The sequence below is a fragment of the Esox lucius genome, chromosome 19 (genome assembly GCF_011004845.1).
Source record: "Esox lucius isolate fEsoLuc1 chromosome 19, fEsoLuc1.pri, whole genome shotgun sequence".
In the NCBI taxonomy this organism is placed as follows: domain Eukaryota; kingdom Metazoa; phylum Chordata; class Actinopteri; order Esociformes; family Esocidae; genus Esox; species Esox lucius.
In genome coordinates, this window is record NC_047587.1 from 12,426,215 (window position 1) to 12,447,313 (window position 21,099).

A 21,099-nucleotide genomic window follows, 5' to 3' on the forward strand; every position below is an offset into this window, starting at 1 on the left:
ACCCTGGCCTAGGCATGTCCCAATATGCAGATTGAACGTCAATGAACTTCATTTACCAGAAAGCATTGTTGATTGCATTCTGCGCACCCTCAGTACGCGCTGAATGCTGGCCCATTCCCCCCTCCCTGTTTCAATGCTAGCTAAGATGGTGGTTAGAGCGTAAACTGTCTTTACAGATAGTTAAACAAGAAAAGGGCAAAACATCTATCAAGCCTTTTGAATTGTAACGGAATAATAAACCTAGCATAATCTAAATTGTATATTTATACAAACCTGGACAATTCAGAGATATTACACAATCCCCGCCCAATTTCGTGTGACTGGAATCCCTGTAATACGGACAGGGTAAGTTGTTAGCTAGCTCAAACTATTATTGTAACTGTCTGCTATTGGTTTTGTGAGAAACGAACATTAACAAGAGCTTCGTTGTTCCATGTACGAATTGATACAATGTCTGCCTTAACCCACCCACCACCACCACCCCCCTCGTAGCTTTGTTCAGGTTTATATTTAGGGACATGTCAGTGCTTTGCTGTATTGCAGTCTTTTAACTTGCAACTAGCATTGGTAGGCCGCAGACGATAGCTTGCTAACTGCGAATGCAAGCCTAGATTCTGAAGTTAGCTTGAAGGCTAATTTTAGCCTTTAGCACTTTCGTTAGTTAGCAAGCTGTCACTTTGTATTCACACGGCAGTGCCTGTCGTGAATTTTGTGTATTTGTCTGACACAAAAAATCAAGTGTCTCTTTTCACTGGTGTTGTCTTAGTTAAATGTATAAATATGTTGTTTTGCCACCTGACCGGCTTTTGTGAGCTAACAGGTTAACATATGTCAATACCGCGAGCTAACAGAATATTTTCGAACCGTTAGCACCATGCTAACACTAGCGTCCTAGCTGGTAAGCTAACTGGCAAATCAGTCAGCTGACGTTTGCTGGTAGCGCTTACAGGTGTGCGTGGTAGTATGTAGAGTAAGCAAAAGCGTGTATAGCAAACGTTAGTAGCTATTCTGGGGTCCACTCTCTGTTTAGTCAGAGATCATCCCACTCATTGCCACTCCTTGTCATGCTAAACAATTGGGCTGGTGATGTTAGCTAAACGGTAACGCTAACCCTAAGAAGGAAAAAGAGGAGCGATGCACTTGCTTGTCACTGTGTAGTTTTGAAATATACATTTTAACCCAGGTATTCGATTGGACCTCCTCACTAAACCAAAAGACTCGAAAGGCCAGTTCGTTTGATCAGCAGTTACAAGATGAAATAGACATTCGTTTTTGGAAGGGATGGCGACAGCCAGGCTACAGTCGACTTAATCGACTCTGATCACTGGAGTAGGAGTCGACTCTTTCGGTACCCCCAAAACGCGTTGAAATTGATCAGCACACATTTATACAGCACATATTATAATGAATAAATGTGCCTTCTTGGAACTGAAGGACTGCGAGAGAATGCTGCATCGAATTGTATTAACTTAAGGCATATTTTGTATGAATACAGATGACGTGTAGGATCTAACTTTTGTCTTTGCTGTGTTATAGCTAACTATAAAGGCTCGTGGGAGTTGCCATTTCAATAAAAATGGAGAAAGAAACTACCATGGTTAATTTCCTATTTACAACATACTGTTGCCGAAGCCCACTATGTAGGCCCACAATGATCTTTCTGCCTTATCCTTCCTCTCTCCCTCCTTGGTTTGCTGGCTCTCTTGCTAGTGACTGTTTAAATAAAACAATCCACAAATAAAGTGTTCTGTTTTGAGAAATACTGTAAAATTTGATTACCAATAGATATACTTGGCACATAGTTCCGACACTCCTAACCCTCTCATGCCCGTCTGGCAACTAATCTGTCTTCTATCCATCAGTCAATCACATTTATTTTATGAAGCCCTTTTTACATCAGCAGTTGTCACAAAGTGCTTGTACGGGAACCCAGCCTTGAGACTGATGCACAGTGGCTATGGAAAAACCACCTAGTAATGTTGGAACATAGGAAGAAACCTATACAGGATCCAGACCCTGTGTTGTGCCTAGTCTTCTTCAAGCTGATCTGGGTGAATACGTCTATAGTACTTGACCTATTTTGTTCAGATGTCTAGAGGGTCAATAAATACCCTTGGACTGTGTCCAGAGTCTTTAGGCAGAACCCAGATCTGCAGCACAACCAAGACTCTAGACAGGAACGGCCAAAAGTCACCAGGCCAAGTAGTCAGGAGGTGTGGTCCAAGGAATCAGGTCCTCCTAAGATTCAACAGGACATTCCTATGATCCAAAAGGGTTTCTCAGCATGGAATTCAGATTAAACCGAGTCCAGGGGAACATGAGCTACTCTGTGGTGTGAATACTGGGGACAGACAAACTGTTGCTTCGTCTGAAGGGCGGATAGGGCAAGAGGACAGTCCTTCCAGTTGACCGCACAAACCCTGTTGGCCTACTCTTCTACTTTCTCCGAAATAATTTTGGTTTTTAGAGAGTCAAGTCATCCTAACAGGGTGATTCTTAGTCTAATTGACATTTTACCCTTGGGAATGTGCGTTGACATCGGGGTTCCGCTTACAAGTTGAGTCGATTATTTTGAAGTTGATTGAAGTGGTTTTTTTATGACTTGAGAGTCATTGTGTGGTACCTTGTAAACAGGCTTTTGATTGTTGACCTATAACTAACACAGGCAGAAAGCGTTCTGTCCTCATAACATCCAGGCGTGATGAGAAAAAACAACCATTTTGCAGTGCTGTTAACTAAGTGAGCTGGTCTAGTTTAAATTCTAATTCTCATTCTCCAATGTTCTCAATTCATGTACTTTAAAATACTCCAAATATAGGTTGAGTGGTGGAATGCACTATCCTTAAATTCCACATTGACCCAATTAAGCAGAGATTTTTTTTCACTCCATACCAAGCTATGCACAATCCAAACTTCTAACACTGTTTCGAACATTTCAAGAAAGCACATTTACATTTAGAACTGTGAAGATGCACAATTCGGCCCACAGATCGACAATTTTCCTTAAGGTGCTTTCGTCCCCACTGTTCTACGGATGGACAGCGTTTTTTGGTAACATTTCCTGTTTTAAAATGAGAACTCAGTTTAATTCAGTCACCAGCCAAAACTGAATGCTCCAGACACTTTCTAAGAAGCTCAGCTGCGTTTGTCTCCACCTTCTATGCTCTCTCATCCCTATGATACTGCCCTCTTCCCTCCCAGCTGCGACACCTGCTTCCCCTCGCCGTTCCATAGAATGTCCCACAGCCCTGACATGAAGGACGATCCCATGGAGTGCCCACTGTGCATGGAGCCGCTGGAGATTGATGACGTGAACTTCTTCCCCTGCACCTGCGGCTACCAGATCTGCCGCTTTTGCTGGCACCGCATCCGCACGGACGAGAACGGCCTCTGCCCTGCTTGCAGAAAAGTATGTGACCTATCCTGACCCGACCTCGTCCGCCTGCCCTGATTCTGGTACACTGACGGTGACACCGGGGCTGAAGGAGATTTTAAATAGCTTCTGAGGTGTCGTTGCATGTACGGCCAACGCTTTGTAACATTCAGACATGGTGATTGAACAAGGTCCGAAATGTTTGTCCCATAGAGACGTAAATCTAGATTCTGACTGGTGCCCTCAGACGTGTCCAGAAATGTTCACATCCCATTCCAGTAGAATACAACGCTACCTTACGCTGCTGTGTGCCCACGCTGATAGACCTACCTTCAGGTGTGCTTAACCCTGTGTCTACCTCTACCCCCTTTTATGCAGCCGTACCCAGAAGACCCTGCGGTGTACAAGCCTCTGTCACAAGAGGAGATCCAGAGGATAAAGAACGAAAAGAAGCAGAAGCAGAACGAGAAGAAGCAGAAGGTGACGGAGAACCGGAAGCATCTGGCCAGCGTCAGGGTGGTGCAGAGGAACCTGGTGTTTGTGGTGGGACTCTCTCAGAGGCTGGCAGACCCAGAGGTGAGAAACAACTGATTGTGGGATGATGATGATGGGAGCTGTCCAATGACTGTTGTATTTCCCGACATTAAAACAGTATTCAAAGTTATACAAAAGACCTGGAAATGTATTAAGTTTATCGTAAACTATGGAAGAAATGCGCAGGTGACAGGTATTTCCTGGAACTGTCTGAAGAGGCAGTGAGTAGGCCCCTGTATTTGTTTCTTCAGTGGGCCCATCCGTCACTTTGTTTTAGCCGTTTACCATTGAAAACAGTCTTCTGGTAGATAATAGCTCTTCACAAAACCTTGATTTAATCTTAACTTATGAAGTAGTTTCTGCTTGCCTAACAGAATGTTATTGTGGTTTTCATCAGTCCAGTGGGTATCTGTTTTGGGTACACTGTCCCATCTGCTACCAGAACACTTCCGCACAGCCTTATGCTATCTTTGCACTGAAGTAAATGGATAACTTATTATGAAATTGAGAAAACAATGTAATTACATGGGGATTTTAAGTTAATAACTCAGAAATACAGAAACTTAAAAAAGAGAGAAATCTATTTTTAAATTAATCTTTTTGCATAAGGCCCTATAAGTGGTTGTATGTACATGAGTTGGTGGAGCTTTGCAACTCTCCCCGAGTTGAAGGTCTGTGGTATGGTATATAGCACATTGATTAGGATTTTAACAGGTGCTTCTCTTTAAGTTCTTATCCATCCTCTTCCTTGAATCCTAGACCAGGTCTAGGTGGATCATCAGAATGTCTCACAACATTTTCCTCATTTTTTTTTAACTGTCTGTAACTGGTTTTTATTTTTCCTCATGTTCTATTTGAAAACAATATCCCATAATGCTGCTGTATAGCATAACCATCATCTCTCTTATCTCAACGTTTCTCCGTAGGTTCTAAAGAGGCCAGAATATTTTGGGAAATTTGGGAAAATACACAAGGTGGTAATAAACAACAGCACGTCATATGCAGGTTCACAGGTAAGACAGGTCAACATCAGGGGCCTTCATGTCCTGAACAACGTAAAGACTGTGACATAATCGACATTGTGTATCTAAGATCGGTGCCTTAGGCACACCTACTCCTAGACTAACACAGTTTGCACAGTAGAGAGCTTTTTTAAACATATGTCTAGGGAACGCTGTTCCATATTGATCAGTTAGTTTTCTTATCCAAAGGGGCCCAGTGCCAGTGCATATGTCACCTACATTCGCCCGGAAGACGCCCTCCGAGCGATACAGTGTGTCAACAATGTGGTGGTTGATGGCAGAACGCTCAAGGTAAATTGGGGTTGTTTATATTAAAATATTTATTTATGGACAGTGCAGCTATCTTATGTCATCTAACATAACCAGGCAGCTATATAAAGGCCTGTGTTGTGTTTAAATAAAACCAGACAGGAAGATGTGTAGTTTTAGGATGTACAAATTAACAAAATATGTGTTGGTTCTGTCTCTTTGTCTTGGTCCCTTTAGTTTGTTTAGTTCTTTGTAGAGGACAATGTTGATTCGCTCAGTATGACTGGTCTCCAATGGTGGATGATGTTGACTCACTCAGTCTGACTGGTGTCTTGTTGTGGATGATTTTGACTCAGTCTGACTGGGCTCCTATAGTGGATAATGCTGACTCACTCTGTCTGACTGGTCTCCCACAGTGGACAATGTTGACTCAGTCTGACTGGTCTCCTCTAGTGGATTTAGTTGACTCACTCAGTCTGACTGGTCTTTCTATAGTGGGCAATGTTGACTTGGTCTGACTGGTCTGCTATAGTGGATGATGTTGACTCAGTTTGACCTATGTTGGGTGATGTTGACTCACTCTGACTGGTCTATAGTGGGTGACGTTGACTCACTCTGTCTGACTGGTCTTCTATAGTGGACTATGTTGACTCAGTCTGACTGGTCTCCTATAGTGGATTTAGTTGACTCACTCAGTCTGACTGCTCCCTTATAGTGGACAATGTTGACTTAGTCTGACTGGTCTGCTATAGTGGATGATGTTGACTCAGTTTGTCCTATGTTAAATGATGTTGACTCACTCTATCTGACTGGTCTCCTATAGTGGGTGACGTTGACTCACTCAGTCTGACTGCTCCCTTATAGTGAACAATGTTGACTTAGTCTGACTGGTCTGCTATAGTGGATGATGTTGACTCAGTTTGACCTATGTTGGATGATGTTGACTCACTCTGTCTGACTGGGCTCCTGTAGTGGATGATGCTGACTCCCTTCTGAATGGTCTGCTAAAGTGGATGATGCTGAGTCACTCTGTGGATGATACTTAGTGGTCAGATACAACACCAGCCACACAATCATCATGTTGCACCATTTCATTTCAGCAATTTAAATGATTAGATCAGACATTTTAACACATTGTAATGAAATTTCTTTTCGAGGAGCACTTATAGTGATAGTGATTCAATGTTATCATCAGCGTGCTTTTTACTGACCTGTCCTACTCTGTGTTCCTCTGTACAGGCATCTTTAGGCACAACGAAATATTGCAGCTACTTCTTGAAGAGCATGCAGTGTCCCAAGGCAGACTGCATGTATCTGCATGAGCTGGGGGACGAGGCAGCCAGCTTCACTAAAGATGAGATGCAGGTAAATGGTTGTCGTCTCCTTCCCGTGTTATCTCTGGTGGTTAGGCATGGATGCCGGTGGAGGTCAGGTCCTGTACTCCCCTTGCTGTGTAGTTCGTTTCTGTCACCTGAGATGGTCACATCCAATTTCTTCTCTTGGAATGATTAAATATGTATTTATATATTCTGATGTAATGGGTAGGTCTTGCTGATTTCTGTCATGGGATTCCTGTTTTCTTAACTTATGTTTATCTGTTTCTTGTTTGTATCCAACTGGATTCTTCCTTTGGGTTGTCTTTATCTTTATCTCAGATTGGTGTGTTTTGTAACCTCTGATGGCTGTCGTCAAGATAATTTTCTATGGTTGGGTGCAGTGCACAGTGGTAGCACTGTGTGTTTTATTTACCACTGCTGTGATGTTGTGTGTGTCCCAAGGCCGGGAAACACCAAGAGTATGAGCAGAAACTACTCCAAGACCTCTACAAAATGAACCCCAGCTTTCTACAGACGCCAACGTGTGCAGGTGACAAGTCAAAAAGCAAATCTACAAACTCCACACAAAGGTATGTTTTAGATTCACTTTGATCACATTTAGTGTTTTTGTATTTGATTTATCTTGTTGTGTCCACCGAACGCTCGTCTTTCCTGACTTTTTCTATTATGTGATTGTTTCTTTGTAAGACCTTGGGTTACCAACACCCATTAATACATGTGACAAACTCCTTACTTCGGCAAATAAACTTGATATTGTGAAGTCCTCTGTGCCGACCCACCAATAATTTCCCCCCAAGGCTGTGCCACGAGACCACCGCTGGCCACACCTCTTTCTCCACCATTGCACACAGCATCCACCAATCAGTGTTGACCTCGTGTCTGTCTCTCTCTCTCCCCTCAGACCCAACAACGGGAGCGGTAAGGACGGGTGGCCCACGCTATCGGGGTACGGTGGCAAGCTGGCCAATGGGCTGTCAGAGGACAGGAAGTCCCCTCCGCTGCTAGACTGCTGCCTAGACCCAGAGGTCATGACCTCCGATGGGTTAGGACTTGGCTTAGGACTGGACACGGACCTGGGGATCGGGTCCGGTCGGGGGGCTGCCTTGTCCCCTTTCTCCTCTAATTGCGACAGCAACAGGTAATAACATATAATGGATCATATACAACATTATTAACTGGGTGGTTTGAGTCCTGACTTCAGACTGCTTTCCATGGGTATGACAGCACATCACTTTCTACTGCTCTAATTGCATTGGTAACGGGTTTGTAAGGATGATAATGTGTCTTGGGGGTTTGTGGTATTTTGTCGGTATTCCATGGGTAAGTGCTGTGTCCAGGCACTCCTCAGTGTGTCGTGCATTTAAACAGCTTTTCGCCATGGTCCCATAATTTCCCGTTCATTCATGAGGCGTATACATGGATTTTGAAAACGTTTTCAACCCCAGTGGTTAATACATGGTGACCGCTTATACACAAGTTTACATTTTATAACCGTTTCCGCTGTTAAACAGATGATTGCTTGACCACGTAGAGGTCTCAGAAACTCATGTAACAAATATACCACTGCCGTTACAGGGTTTTCAAAAACATATATTTTATATTTCAACAAATTAATTTTGGTAGCGCCCTATGACAGATGTTTAATATTAATGTACAATGTATGTACAAGTCATAATTTACCTGTGACAAAAGCCCTGCCTATCGTGGTTACTGTTGCTGCGGCCGTCAAACCGTGCTACATTGTATGCAGCAACTACTGTAAACAGCCAAGCATGCAGGTGAAAAGTAGCATATCACCAGTCACTGTAAGTGATTCTTTTAGAAAAATCCCTGCGCGATATCCTCCAGATCGAGACATTGCAATGTGCATTGGAAGGAAGTGTTTGCACTGTTCAGATGAACAAGGGGACACTAACTGAAACAAGCATACAGATCTCAATCAAAAAATGCGAAACCCCGTGAACACAAATGCGACCAGCACAGTCATGCTCTTCTGTTTATATAGCAATTTATTGAATTATCATCAGTCAGCATCATCCTATCAACTTACATTGGGGCACTCGTAGACTTAAGTATAACAAGCTACTATTAGAGGTAGCTAGCTATCTAGCAAACACACTGCTAGCAAGTCAGTCATATTAATGGTCACGTTGGCGCAAATAACTATAACGTCAGTGTTAGATATCATTGTTGTCTAATGAATAATAATGTATAAATGTTGACCAAAGCATTTTACAACCCAAGAGAAGTCACTGTAAATGACTTCCCCCTCTAAACATTTCGGGTGCCTGCTGTGGGATTTGCTGCAGGTGCCATAGTAAAGGCACACCGTTTCACCATTTTAAGCCTTAATCACAACAGCTTGACTGGCCTTCAAGCACTAACTGCTAAGGTAGGCTTGGACATTGACCATTCGGGGGAGTTTGTTTTTAGGGAAAGGTCAATTTTCCGGGCAAATGCATTTTATATATGGGTGCGGTTAATCCTCAGGTTTGTATCTACTCACAGCTATAAAAATAACGGCACGGTTTATACACAGTCTGGTTTATAAATGGGGATTTTCCGGCTGCATACCACACCTCCCCGTAACTTTTTGCTTTGTCATATACCCCAGCAGAACAGCACCATGTGCCACTGCCGGCTACACTCTGAAGCTAAGCAGTGTTAGTCTCTGGATGGGAGACCAGGTGTTGCTGGAAGTGGTGTTGGGCCAGTAGTGGGCACTCTTCCCTGTGGTCTTAAGATGTGACTCAGGGTACTGATACAGGGGCCGGTACCTTGAGCAGGTTGACATCTGTTAGATTAGACTCAGAACGGACATCTTCTGTGTTCGTTAACGATCCCAGGACAGTCTCTTGAGTAGATTTCCGTTGTGGCCTGATTGTCCCCGTCTGTAACTGCTTTTCCATTTAAGTCACCTTGCAGGGTTTCTCATTCACAGGGAACGGGGGGGTCCCTTACTGGTCAAATTACTGTACCACGCACCCCGCTTCGGAGTACCTCTCCAACCCGTTCTGAAGTCCATGCAATGTGCTCTGCCACCAAATGTCACAAACAGATGTCACAAGTGTCAGATCCCACAAGGCCCCCGTTACTGTGTGGTCGACCTGGTTGCCATCACCGCCAAACCCTACCTGATCTTCTTGGTGGTTCTCACTTCATCCATACTGTCTGGGTGACAGAAATACTCGACAAATAGCAGTGCCTTTTTTGAGATGGTTGAGCTTCTTCCCTGGCGGATGTTTATAATTTGTTTTTGTCGTTTCTCAAAATGTTCAGTTGTTCATTATGAAGAAAAAAGTAATCTCAAACCCGGAAGAATACGTCTGAGAGAGCATCATTTCTACAGAAAATAACTGATTCTGGAGAGTAAAAATCTTAGCTTGTCGTTTAGGCTGTTATTTTACCAGTATAATGACAGGAAGTACATTAAGAACCTGATGATGTTACAGGTGAATGAAGAAAATAATGTGGCTATTTCAAAGCTTGAAAAAAAAATTAGTTGCCTGCTAGCATTATTATTATATTTTTTTAAATGGTATCTCTCCTGCTCAAAAAAATGGGAGCTCCCCTGTGGCCGGCTTCAGCTGAGCTAACCCAGTCGACACTGGACTGGTAATGCATTCACTATAGTAGCTGGAAACCTGCTGAAAGGGGTGTTGTAAACAGAAAATATCAGAGCCAGCAAAGTTTGGCTCAGGTTGTCACAATAGAATAAAGAGGGGCGTCTCGTGGGCCAAACTGGTCTTGTTTTTGTTCCTTTAAACACTGGTGTTAGCTGTCCGGGTCATTGATGGTCTGACCCGATTCTGTTTCCTCTAGTCCCAGCGACAAACCACCGGACCCTGTAAGCATGGTGAATGGAGAGGCTCTACAACAGGTAAGAACGATTATACCTCGGACTAAATTTGATTATACCTCCGACTAAAGACGTAAAGGAGTAGCCATGTTTTTACTATTTTGTCAAATCTATAGGGGTCAGTTACTGTGACATCTAAGTAATAAAGTCATGGTTTTTGGGGCATTTTCAAAATCTCCAAGCAAAGTGTTCTCTGTTACCATAGATTCATATTATTGTTGTTTAACGTTAATGTAGCGGGGGCTCTTTCTAATTCATTTTGATACAACCCGGCGTATGGGGAACCCTGGTACCGACACGCTGATGGGTTTTTGTGTCCTTGTTGCCCCCCTTCAGATGCCTGACGGGGAGTCCCCCTCTCCCCCCCCGGGGCTGACCAAACCCCCCAGCAGTCTGCTGGTCCCCGTCAGCGTAGCGGACCTCGCTGCCCGCTCGCCCTTCGAAGGCGCTGCAGCCGAGTCCCAGTCACTCTTCTCCGACAACAGTAACTTCAGACACCCCAACCCCATCCCGGTCGGCCTGCCCCCCTTCCCTAGCTCGCCTAGGGGGGGATCCGATTGGCCCATGACCCCTGAACCACAGAGCCTCTTCACGTCAGGTGGGTCATGCCCACACACAGTGCTTCCGTTAGCACTTCCAAGTGTGTTCAAATGATACATCCAGTCCCCGCCGGGATTTGAACCGCTAACACTGGTGTCCCTCTCACCCCATCCCCAGACACAATACCAGTGTCGTCCTCCACAGACTGGCAGGCGGCCTTCGGCTTCGGCTCCTCCTCCAAGGCACAGCAGCAGGACGATGACCTGGGTTTCGACCCCTTCGATGTGACCCGGAAGGCCCTTGCCGACCTCATAGAGAAGGAGCAGTCAGTCCAGGACCAACACAGCCCCCTGGGGTCCCCTGGGCCCTTCAGCCTGCACCACGCCGGGCCGCACCACGCCGGGCCGCACCACGCCGGGCCGCACCACGGCCTCCACGTCCAGGCCCCCTCCGGCTCCAACCATTTCCCCGGCAGCATTGGACCTCCGCCCCGCCTCGCCCAGCTCCACCACCGGCCCGTTTACAGCTCCTTCAGTTTCCCCGGCAGCCAGAGTCAGAGTGGTAACCACGGCGGAGGTCAGACGGTACAGACGGCATCGACCCGGCATCCCTGGATGGGCCTGCCCCCCTCGGCGCGCAGCAATAACCACCTCCTCTCCCACCTGAACCACTCGGCCAACGCCGGGGGGCCACACAGCCACTTCCTGGACTTGAGCATGGGTCCTCAGCACCACAGTACGGGACTGGGAGGGATCCCCATATCAGGTAGGACACCCCAGCCTGGCCCCCCGCGGTGGGGGTCGGGTGAACTAACACTGGGACTCCCTCTTGCCGTCCTGCGTGGACTGAGTTGACATGGAACTGACCCCCATCGCTGGTTTGTCCAGCTTATCCGCAGCTGATTTAATTGTTTGCGTTGTGAACAGCTGGGGTACACTAACGGGTGAAATGTTGAAGAGGGAGACTGGAATAGACAACGCACATATCTGATAGGAAAATAGTAAGAAACATGTGTACACGATGGGAAACCACGAGGCAAGACGGGACGATTCTATATAGTTTACTGTACATTTTCATGGTATACATTGTGTCACAGAATGCAAATACAATACAGGAGACTGGTACCAGTACCAGGTGGATGGTACCAGTAGCTCGGACCCCTGGCTTGGTACCAGTACCAGCTGGATGAGCAGCAGGGATACGAGGTACTAGATGTTTGTGTAAATATAGGTGAGGAGGTGACGAAACAACAGAATTAACATCAGCAGCCATGTGTGGGGTGATTACATGTTAACTAGACACCGTTGTGTTCATTTAGTCAGTAGTAGAGGTCAAATCTGTCCCCTGTGACTGGGGCAAGAATTTAATAAAAAAAACATAAAACAGTTTTGCCTTTTTCCCCAGGCATTTTTATGCTTTATAAATGTTTTTTGTTTACCATAAGAGCCGAAGGCCAGGTTCAAACCCACGCTGCAGTAGTACATGTTCACCAGAGACAGCGACATGGATCACTGTAGGCCAGTGTTTTTTTCCCGTTTTGGCCAACATTATGTTGATTGACCTTATAGGCCTTAAATGTGCTTCTGCATTTTGGCCACAAGAGAGCAGTATACACCCACTTGTATGAACTTGCATTAAAAAATGATCTATATTATATCTAAACGTGTATGAAAATATTTTACTAATGCGAAGAAGCACTCTCCCTAGTTAAATGTATTTCTGTCTCACTCTTGCAGAAAACAGCAGTTCTAAAGACGGTCTCAATGTAAAAGAATGGCAGGACGGTCTGAGAGCCCTCCTCCCGAACATCAACATCAACTTTGGCGGTCTTCCCAACTCCTCCTCCTCCTCTTCCTCCTCATCCTCCTCCAGTGTGAACCACGTGGGGGGGTCCAGCCACATTGGGGGTCCTGCGGGGCTCAGCAGGCCGGGGGGCCTGTCACATAGCCTCAGCTGGGAGGGTACGGCTAGTTGGATGGACCCAGCGATCATCACAGGTAGTGAGTAACCTCTGAATTATATTTCACTACTAACTACTAACTATTACATGTTTTTTGCCGGACCGCGTAAGCGGAGCTGGCTAAGAAGAGCGAATGTCTCTTGGTGACCGACTGACTGACAGACAACCGTTGGCAAAAGCAATACTGTTCATAGACGCTATGGTGGAGGTAAACTTCATGAGAAACGTCAGTCAGTTTAACACAATCCTCAATGGCGTCTAGCGACTGCTGAAAGGTGTAATGCTGTGGTGTAGTGGTTAAAGACAGTACCTCTCATGTGAAAGACCTCAGTTCAAACCTATTGAGAGCAACACCGTTTATTAATTATTTCTGTTAGATTCCACGATTCTCTCGTCTTTTCACTTGATGAAAAGGTTAGTTATCGTCGCTTTTTTTGATACTTACTGTATCAATGTCATTCACGAATGAAAGATAAAGTATGTTGTTTTGCCATGGAATGAAATAGCTTTGGCAGACTCGCTAGCAATTGCTCAATTCTTATGACTATTCCAGTAAGTTAGTAGATACCGGTAAAGCTTATTACTGGCTAATACGCTGTTAAAATGGCCAGTGGCAAACGCCATACATAGACGCTATTTGTGGTGGAGGTAAACTTAGTAAGAAATGTTAGTCAGTTTAACTGTATCAGTGTCATTCACGAATGGCCAATTAACTATTAAAACAGGCCAGTGGCAAAAGAGGATTTGTTCAGGATATACAGTTGCTGGGTGTCTGTATAGACAAGAGGCTATACTGACAGGTGGCAAATGTACAGCTCTGTGGTGTAGTGGTTAACGACACAGCCTTTCATGTGGGCAACCTGGGTTCGAATCTCAAGATGGCAACACTTTCTACTGCGGGCCGGCTGAACAAGGCTTGCTGGGTTTCTTGTTTATGAAATTATGAAATTAATTCTGTCATATAACATGTAGAAATCTTTGAACGCTTGCTGTTGTTTTCTGAAAGGAACTTATTGAGGTTACAGTAAAGTACCTGAGAGTTTGAGAGTGTTTCTCCAGGTTATGTGGACCTTTCATCGTTATTTTACTGAGGCAACTTGAATCTCCAATGATGTTCACCATCTGTAGTCAGCCCTAAAGATGGGTCGTTACTACAACCCTGTTTCCACAACAAGTTGGGACGCTGCGTAAAATGCAAATAAAAACCGAATGCAATGATGTGCAAATAATTTAAACCCTATATTTAATAGAAAATAGCACAAAGACAACATGTCAAATGTTGAAACAGATTTTATTGTTTCTTGAAAAATATATGGGGCAATTCCACGCAAATGTCAACCTTGCTGTGAAAAATTAAAGTTATCATAAAAAAATCAAAACCCTTTCTAAGTTGTCCATTTGGATCTGTATTTTATTGTATTGATGTGCTGTCATGTAAATTTTAAGGACATTTCTGTTTATTCACCTCAGATAAGGTGTGCACAGATACTAAAATTGCTTTTTTTATACAAACCTATTTCATGCTTTAAAAAGAGGGATCACAGACTCCTTTAATTATACTTTATGTTGATAGTAAGGATTTTGCAGAAAGATGGGGGCATGACTGAGATATAAATACACTCACTTTGTTATAACTGCATTTCCCTTTAAATTTATAAAGGCTATATTTAGGAAGTCACGACGCTTAAGTGCTGTGTCACGTCCGTAACGATTTAAAGAATAAGTTTAGATTGTATAATCATTATTATTACAATTAATTTGAAACTTTATGTACAAAGCCAAAATATGTCCATTCTAGTTATGATTGACAAATCATCTCACTTAATTGCTCTAAACAACCTAATTATGCGTTACGGACGTGACCGTTATGGACGCTTCACATTAAATCATGCATGATTTGACCAGCTTATATTTGTTTAATTAATTAATTCATTTATTTATTTCAAGCAATATAATGACACATAAAGGCAATCAAGAAGCATTCTGATTAAATCAATACGATATAAGATAAATTCATCAACTTTACAATATAAATCGATCTATTGCTTGAAATGGAGTGGAAAGAAGTCAAACTTATTTAAACTCACCTTGGTCTTTCATCATTTTACTGTTAAAAAAACCCCACACATATATTAAATTGATCTCTATTACTGTACATCAGAACTTTTTAGAAATCAATTAATACTAGTACCATGGAGTGTGCGTGCGCGTGTGTGAGAGAGAGAGAGAGAAATATGAGACGCGCCTTCTGTGATGACTCACTTTCTTTCCCGCGCACGCCCTCTGTGGTCAAAGGCAGTTATTTCTGTAGTGATTGTAGATCTGCGATTTCTGGACAAAATCTCTACTTTATTTGCAGTAATTGGTAAGTATTTTGGGCGTCTCTTTCACACAGATCGTCTTGATCCTCCTGACATCCAAACCAATATAAACGTGGCAAAAACCCATCGGGCCTAATGAAATGAAGTAATCATTGTGATTTTGACTTAAGACAATAACATTTCAATTATTATTTCAATGCATTGGCTAATTTTGCAATAATGTGGCTATTTTAAAGCACGATTACGCATTCAACAATGCAAAACGGGTATAAACATTGCGATTAGTTTGACACAAAACATAATATTGCGATCATTGTGACATGATTGCTTTTTTGCATGCAAAAAAAAAACGCTCTCCAGACTGTTTGTTCTATATAGACACAGGCCAACACACTGTTACTATCAGACAGCGTTTCAATTCACTGACGTGACTGAGGGGAAACCGGTGCTCTTAACTCCGGAGAATATCGATATGATAAACTGCATATATAATGATTATGTATCTTAGCATTATCAATTCCATATCTTTCGGGGTCTAAAGTAAACACCTTGATGATAAAAACACATTATCAAGCAAGCAATGTTTTGAACATGCTCACATGCCGGTTAAAGTTTAGCAGCATGAGAGATATGCGTGAACTAATCTATAAAACGGTGATTTCAGTTTAAATTTGATTAATTGTGCAGACTTATACCTTACTGATGTCTCAGATGTTTGTTGTTTCAAATAAAAAGAGACACACAAAAAGGTCTCTGTTCAAGTTTTCCAGCGTCAGCCAAGTGAGGATTTCGGAACGGTCACGTCCATAACGGAAAGAAGTCACATCCGTAACGTCCGTTTTTCCTCATAAATGATTTTTTTTAAACTAAAATAAAATAAATAATGTATGTTCTATAGAGAGCCGACACTCATCCATTCGGCTAGTATTATTTATTTTGGCTTGTGCATTTTAATTCACAGAATTTCAACAAAGTATATTGTCTCCCACAAACTCCCGTCTATTTTTCTAATGTCTGTACTCCTTTATTAAGGGAGTATGGACATATAAACAGACATTTAAATATATTGGTATTAAATGCATTTTCTGAGAATTTATATTTTATGTTTTGACTGCAAATGTCACGTCTATAACGCTGGAATTGCCCTATGACCACTTTGAATTTGATGCCAGCAACACGTTTCAAAAACATTGGGACAGAGACAACAAAAGACTGGAAAAGTTGTGTAATGCAAATAAACTCAACCTACTGAAATATCACACAACTAATTAGGTCTATTGGAAACAGGTCAGTAACATGATTGGGTATTAAAAGAACATCCCAGAGAGGATGGAACTGTCAGAAGTGAGGATGGGGAGGAGTTCACCACTCTGAAAGACTGCAGGAGTAAATAGTGCAACAATTTAAGAATATCTGAACATAAAATTGCAAAGAGTTTGGGGATGTCATTATCTATTGTACATAATATTAATAGATTAAGAGAATCTGGAGAAATCTTGGACCGATATTGGATGATATTCAGGCCCTCAGGTAGCACTGCATTAAAAACACACAATTCTGTTGTGGGCATCACTGCATGGGCTCAGGAACACTTCAGAAAACCATTGTCTGCGAACACAGTACGTCGCTGCATCCACAAAAACTTAAAACTCTACCATGAAAAGAAGAAACCAGATATAAACAAGATCCAGAAATGCCACCGCCTTCTCTTGACCCAAGCTCATTTAAGATGAACTGGGGCAAAAAGTGGAAGACTTTTTCTGACGGATCAAAATTTGAAGTTCTTTTTGGAAATCATGGCCCCCTGTCGCCCAAACTAAAAGGACAGCCACTATCTGGCTCGTTATCAGCGCACAGTTCAAAAGCTAGATCCGTGATAGTATGGGGGTGCATTAGTGCACATGGCATGGGTGACTTGCACATCTGTGAATCCGTGAACACCCAGACAACATCCTTTTCAGGGAAGGCCTTGCTTATTTCAGCAAGTCGATGCCAAACCACTTTCTGCACGTTTTACAACAGCATGCCTCCGAAGTACAAGAGTCTAGGTGCAAAACTGGCCTGCCTGCAGTCCTGACCTGTGGCCCATCGAAAATATTTTGTGCTTTATGAAACAAATATGACAAAGGAGACCCCGAACTGTTGAGCAACTGAAATCATATATCAAGCATGAAAGGGAAAACATTTCACTTAAAAAAATTACAGCAGTCGGTCTCCTCCGTTCCCAAATGCTTACTTATTGTTTAAAAGAAGAGGTGATGCAACACAACATGCCCCTGTCCCAACTTTGTTGAAATGTGTTGCTGGCATCAAATTCAAAGTGGGCATGGATTTTTCCAAAAACAATACAATTTCTGTTTCAACATTTTATATGTTGTCTTTGTACAGTTTTTAATTATATATAGGGATAAAGGATTTGCACATCATTGCATTCTATTTTTATTAGCATTTTATGCTGCGTCCCAACTTTTTTTGAAACAGGTTTAGCGTTTCTACCGTTGACTTACTAAAGTCTGGTTTTAATGCAATCTTAATTAGACTGCTTACATTAAGCCTGCCTCTGACTGTACATCCCGACCAATAAGCACATTTTAATAAGATAACATAACCCCTCAACTGTCTCTGCTCCCCTTTCTCTCCAGGCATCCCAGCCTCCACAGGCAACAGTTTAGACTGTCTCCAGGAGGACCAGAACCCTCCCCATTGGCTCAAGTCCCTCCAGGCCCTGACAGAGATGGATGGCCCTGCCCTGCCCAGCTGCTCCCTCCCCCAGCAGAACCAGCACCAATCCCTCCACAGCCACCACCACGGCCTCCTAGACCAGGCCGCCTCGCACCCACACATCCCCCTCCACCACAGAGCCGGCTCCGGCTGGGCCTCCTACCTGCCCGGCCTGAGCCAGTCCACACAGGCCAACCCCAGCCAGTTCCACAGCCCCCCCCCAGGCTTCCAGACAGCCTTCAGACCCCCAGGCCAGAGTGCTACAGAGCTGCTACAGAGTGCCACCGCCGGTGACCGCCTCTAAAGACATATTACAGATGAAATCAGTCCACCCCCTGACCTACACCCTAGCCCTTGCCCCATCGCCACCACGCGACAGATACAGATATACACCGACCTGCCGATGATCAGACAATGAACATTATTCCTGAAATAACAACAAAGCTTTCTTCTTTCTCTTCTCCTTTCTTTTCTTCTCTTTCTTCCTTTTCTATTCGGAAGGCCTGTTTGGTTGGTTGGTTGGTTGGTTGGTTTGGTTTGTTGTGGCACATGACATGAATTGCCGGGTACACCCGTTATCCTTCTGCTGCCAACCAAGCACAGTTCTTAGACACCGCCGAGCGCCAGTGGTCAGGATCCTGTTCAGCAGGGTGCACCGTAGGAAAACCAATATTGTGATGTTTGGCGGAAGGCAAGCTATTCCTATCGGACAGAAGTGAATGTTCAGGTCCATTTTCCATCGTTTGGTTCATAATGAACACAAGCCAGGTGAAATGTCTGGGATCAGACAGGCACTGACTACTGTAGACTTGGCATGGATTATCTTGCCGTGTGCAGAGAATAGCAGCAGCGCTACTTCTTGTGACACCCAAGTCTGTAACTCCACATGATTAGCTTATGCGAGTAACTTAAGAAATAAACAAATGATTGAGTAAGAACATTGTACGTCAGCCTAAGTTGGTGTGAAAGAAGTGAAGTAATAATTAAAAGTCCTCCTATGAGAAGGAAGCAGAGAAGTGAATGGTAAATCTGCTCCAAGTGCTTTGTCCCAAAGACCCTCATCCTCCCCGTTTTGAACAGAAGACGGGTTACCCCTCCAGCGGCAAAGAAATCCCAGAGTTGGAAACTTGCCTGTTAAGTGACACATTCTCAACGTTTAACGGTTTTAAAGGGGTGAGGTTGAGAACGCTTACTGGCCTGTAGTTTGACTTGGCTTGTTCTAATTGGTTCCGATTAGAGGAAAGTATACAAATAGACGGTAACCGATGGACCGAGATGTTCAGAGGGGGATCTGAGGACACTGCTTGGCTATGCATGCTACGGGTTCCTTCTTAGGCAGGGTCAAAACGCTCGCGTTCCACGTCGACTGTACTGCTGTCGTGCTGCGTTCACACGGCAACCAGAGGTCACCGACTTCGCCGTCGGGAGACAAGACTGTTACTTCATGTGTGATCGGCTGAAATGACTGATTTGCTGATACAACAACTGTCCAGAACATGCCCGGTCCAGGACTTGTTGTGTCACAGGTCATTAAATCCCTTTGGGTGTCTGGTTCCTGGCGCCCCGTCCTGCAGAGAGAAGATGCCGTTGAACCTCTGTATCAGAGGAAGGGAGCATTGCCTAACGACCGACTGGCAAACCGACTGGACTACCGGAACAGGTCTTGCGGCTACGCCTCGCGGGTTGGAAGAACAATTAGGCCTTGCGGTTCCAGGAGAGGCCCGTTAAGTGCCAGTTCTGGGAACACTGAGGAACGTCTGCAGTCGAGGGGACGCCTGGAAAAGAATCTCTGAAGACATTTGCGGTGAAGATATAGGCTTCTCCGGGGACATCCCGTGGTGTAAGGCTTGGCCTAAAACCCCCAGTGCCACTGTGTGGTAACTGCAGTAGCTAAACCCTTATCAGGATCGAAGAAACACCTGAAGACGACTGGAACAGAATGATGAAAAGGCTTTGTGGATACGCAGCACAGGTTAAGACTAATCAAGGATAGCAGTATTGTAAAATGTTCTGCCTGGGGCTCTCAACAACGGCTTCCCACTAATTGATGGAATGAGATTTGAGATTATTGGCAAATGAAATAGTGTCGCAATGTTTGGTACATGCACCTGTAGCGTAATGAGAAATAATGCAACATATGGTTGACTGGCAGGAAGGTGCTCCAACAGGACAAAAACGGCGGCTAGCAATTTAATCCAAGGAGCTTTCTGCTTTTCTCTGGGCCTTGATAATGAATTACCTCATCTCTCTGCACAAGCTTCCTTTTCTTGACACCTTGGTCTCCATCTTTCTCTCCCTACATCTTTCGCTCTCTCTCTTTCTAATCTTCTCTGTCCCCTGCTATTCCCTATTAAAACAGTATTCACCAGAAACATGAACTGATCCGGGGAGAACCATCACAGCCAATCATACTACTGTGGTTTTAACATGATGCTGAGATAAAAGCTTATTCAGGAGCTTAAAGGAATTGAACTGTCCTCTTCAGGTCTGGAAAAACAAACCTTAAATAAAAAGAAAAACCCAGTGCTTGAATTGGCTTGTTTGTTTTGTTCCACAGACTCCTATGTCTCTCACATTGTTAACATTGAAGCGTTCATTTGGCTGTTCTTACAGATGCAGTATGGGGTTTAAGAGATTGACCTCACGTGGATGTGTAATTTATTTGAATGTGCATAATCTGTGAGTTTTAATTACTATCATACCTTTGCTACAAAAGTGGAGAAATTTCAGTCCAGGACTACACCTAATCCTGAAAACCCTTTTTACGTTTTCATTTAAAGTTGCAGTGGTCACGTGATCAACCATCTGGCATCTCTTTTTCCAGCAAAAATGTCCCACATTGCAAACATCGTTGGGTTAGAAGACAAGTTATATCTGAGTTTGTCCTTTTGAAACAGGGCAGGGGATTCTCCCTCCCCCACTGAGCAGCTTCACATCTCAGCCAAATATGTATAGGCATTGTAGTTTGGGAGAATATGGCTGAGACGGTGAGGTAACAATGTTGGGATCGTGTGCCTTGAGGGCACTTTCAACTTTGTTTAGTAAAAACTACCAGAGCAATTGAGTACATACATCTTTAGCAGAACATGTCCATTGAGTGTCACATAGTTTCTAGTCCAGAACTAGAATTGATCTGCCCTTCCTAAAACCCAACTCCTAATGTTTCTGACAAGCTTCATCCCC

At 43.8% G+C, this 21,099-nt stretch overlaps 1 protein-coding gene across 2 annotated transcripts; it reads left to right on the top strand.

The window, feature by feature from the left end:
- Window positions 1-102: 102 nt before the first annotated feature.
- Window positions 103-20,448, top strand: cnot4a (CCR4-NOT transcription complex, subunit 4a). 2 transcript variants are annotated; one of them, XM_020040479.2, is made up of 13 exons: window positions 103-345; window positions 3,202-3,409; window positions 3,752-3,949; window positions 4,834-4,920; window positions 5,119-5,220; window positions 6,418-6,543; window positions 6,957-7,084; window positions 7,417-7,653; window positions 10,338-10,395; window positions 10,711-10,972; window positions 11,092-11,679; window positions 12,651-12,914; window positions 17,838-20,448. In XM_020040479.2, the coding sequence occupies exons 2-13, from the start codon at window positions 3,236-3,238 to the stop codon at window positions 18,218-18,220; spliced, it is 2,607 nt and encodes an 868-aa protein (XP_019896038.2). In that variant the 5' UTR covers window positions 103-345; window positions 3,202-3,235; the 3' UTR covers window positions 18,221-20,448. The 2 variants fall into 2 exon arrangements, with proteins under 2 accessions (XP_019896038.2, XP_010888079.4); XM_010889777.4 differs by having other exon boundaries at window positions 12,651-12,911.
- The last annotated feature ends 651 nt before the right edge of the window (window positions 20,449-21,099 follow it).

What these genes read in the sequence shown, in the direction of transcription:
- cnot4a (XM_020040479.2), top strand. Translation starts at nt 3,236, where the DNA reads ATGTCCCACAGCCCTGACATGAAGGACGATCCCATGGAGTGCCCACTG. An exon ending in TCTAATTGCGACAGCAACAG is followed by an intron (nt 7,654 to 10,337) that starts GTAATAACATAT and finishes TGTTTCCTCTAG; the next exon opens with TCCCAGCGACAAACCACCGG. An exon ending in ATGGAGAGGCTCTACAACAG is followed by an intron (nt 10,396 to 10,710) that starts GTAAGAACGATT and finishes GCCCCCCTTCAG; the next exon opens with ATGCCTGACGGGGAGTCCCC.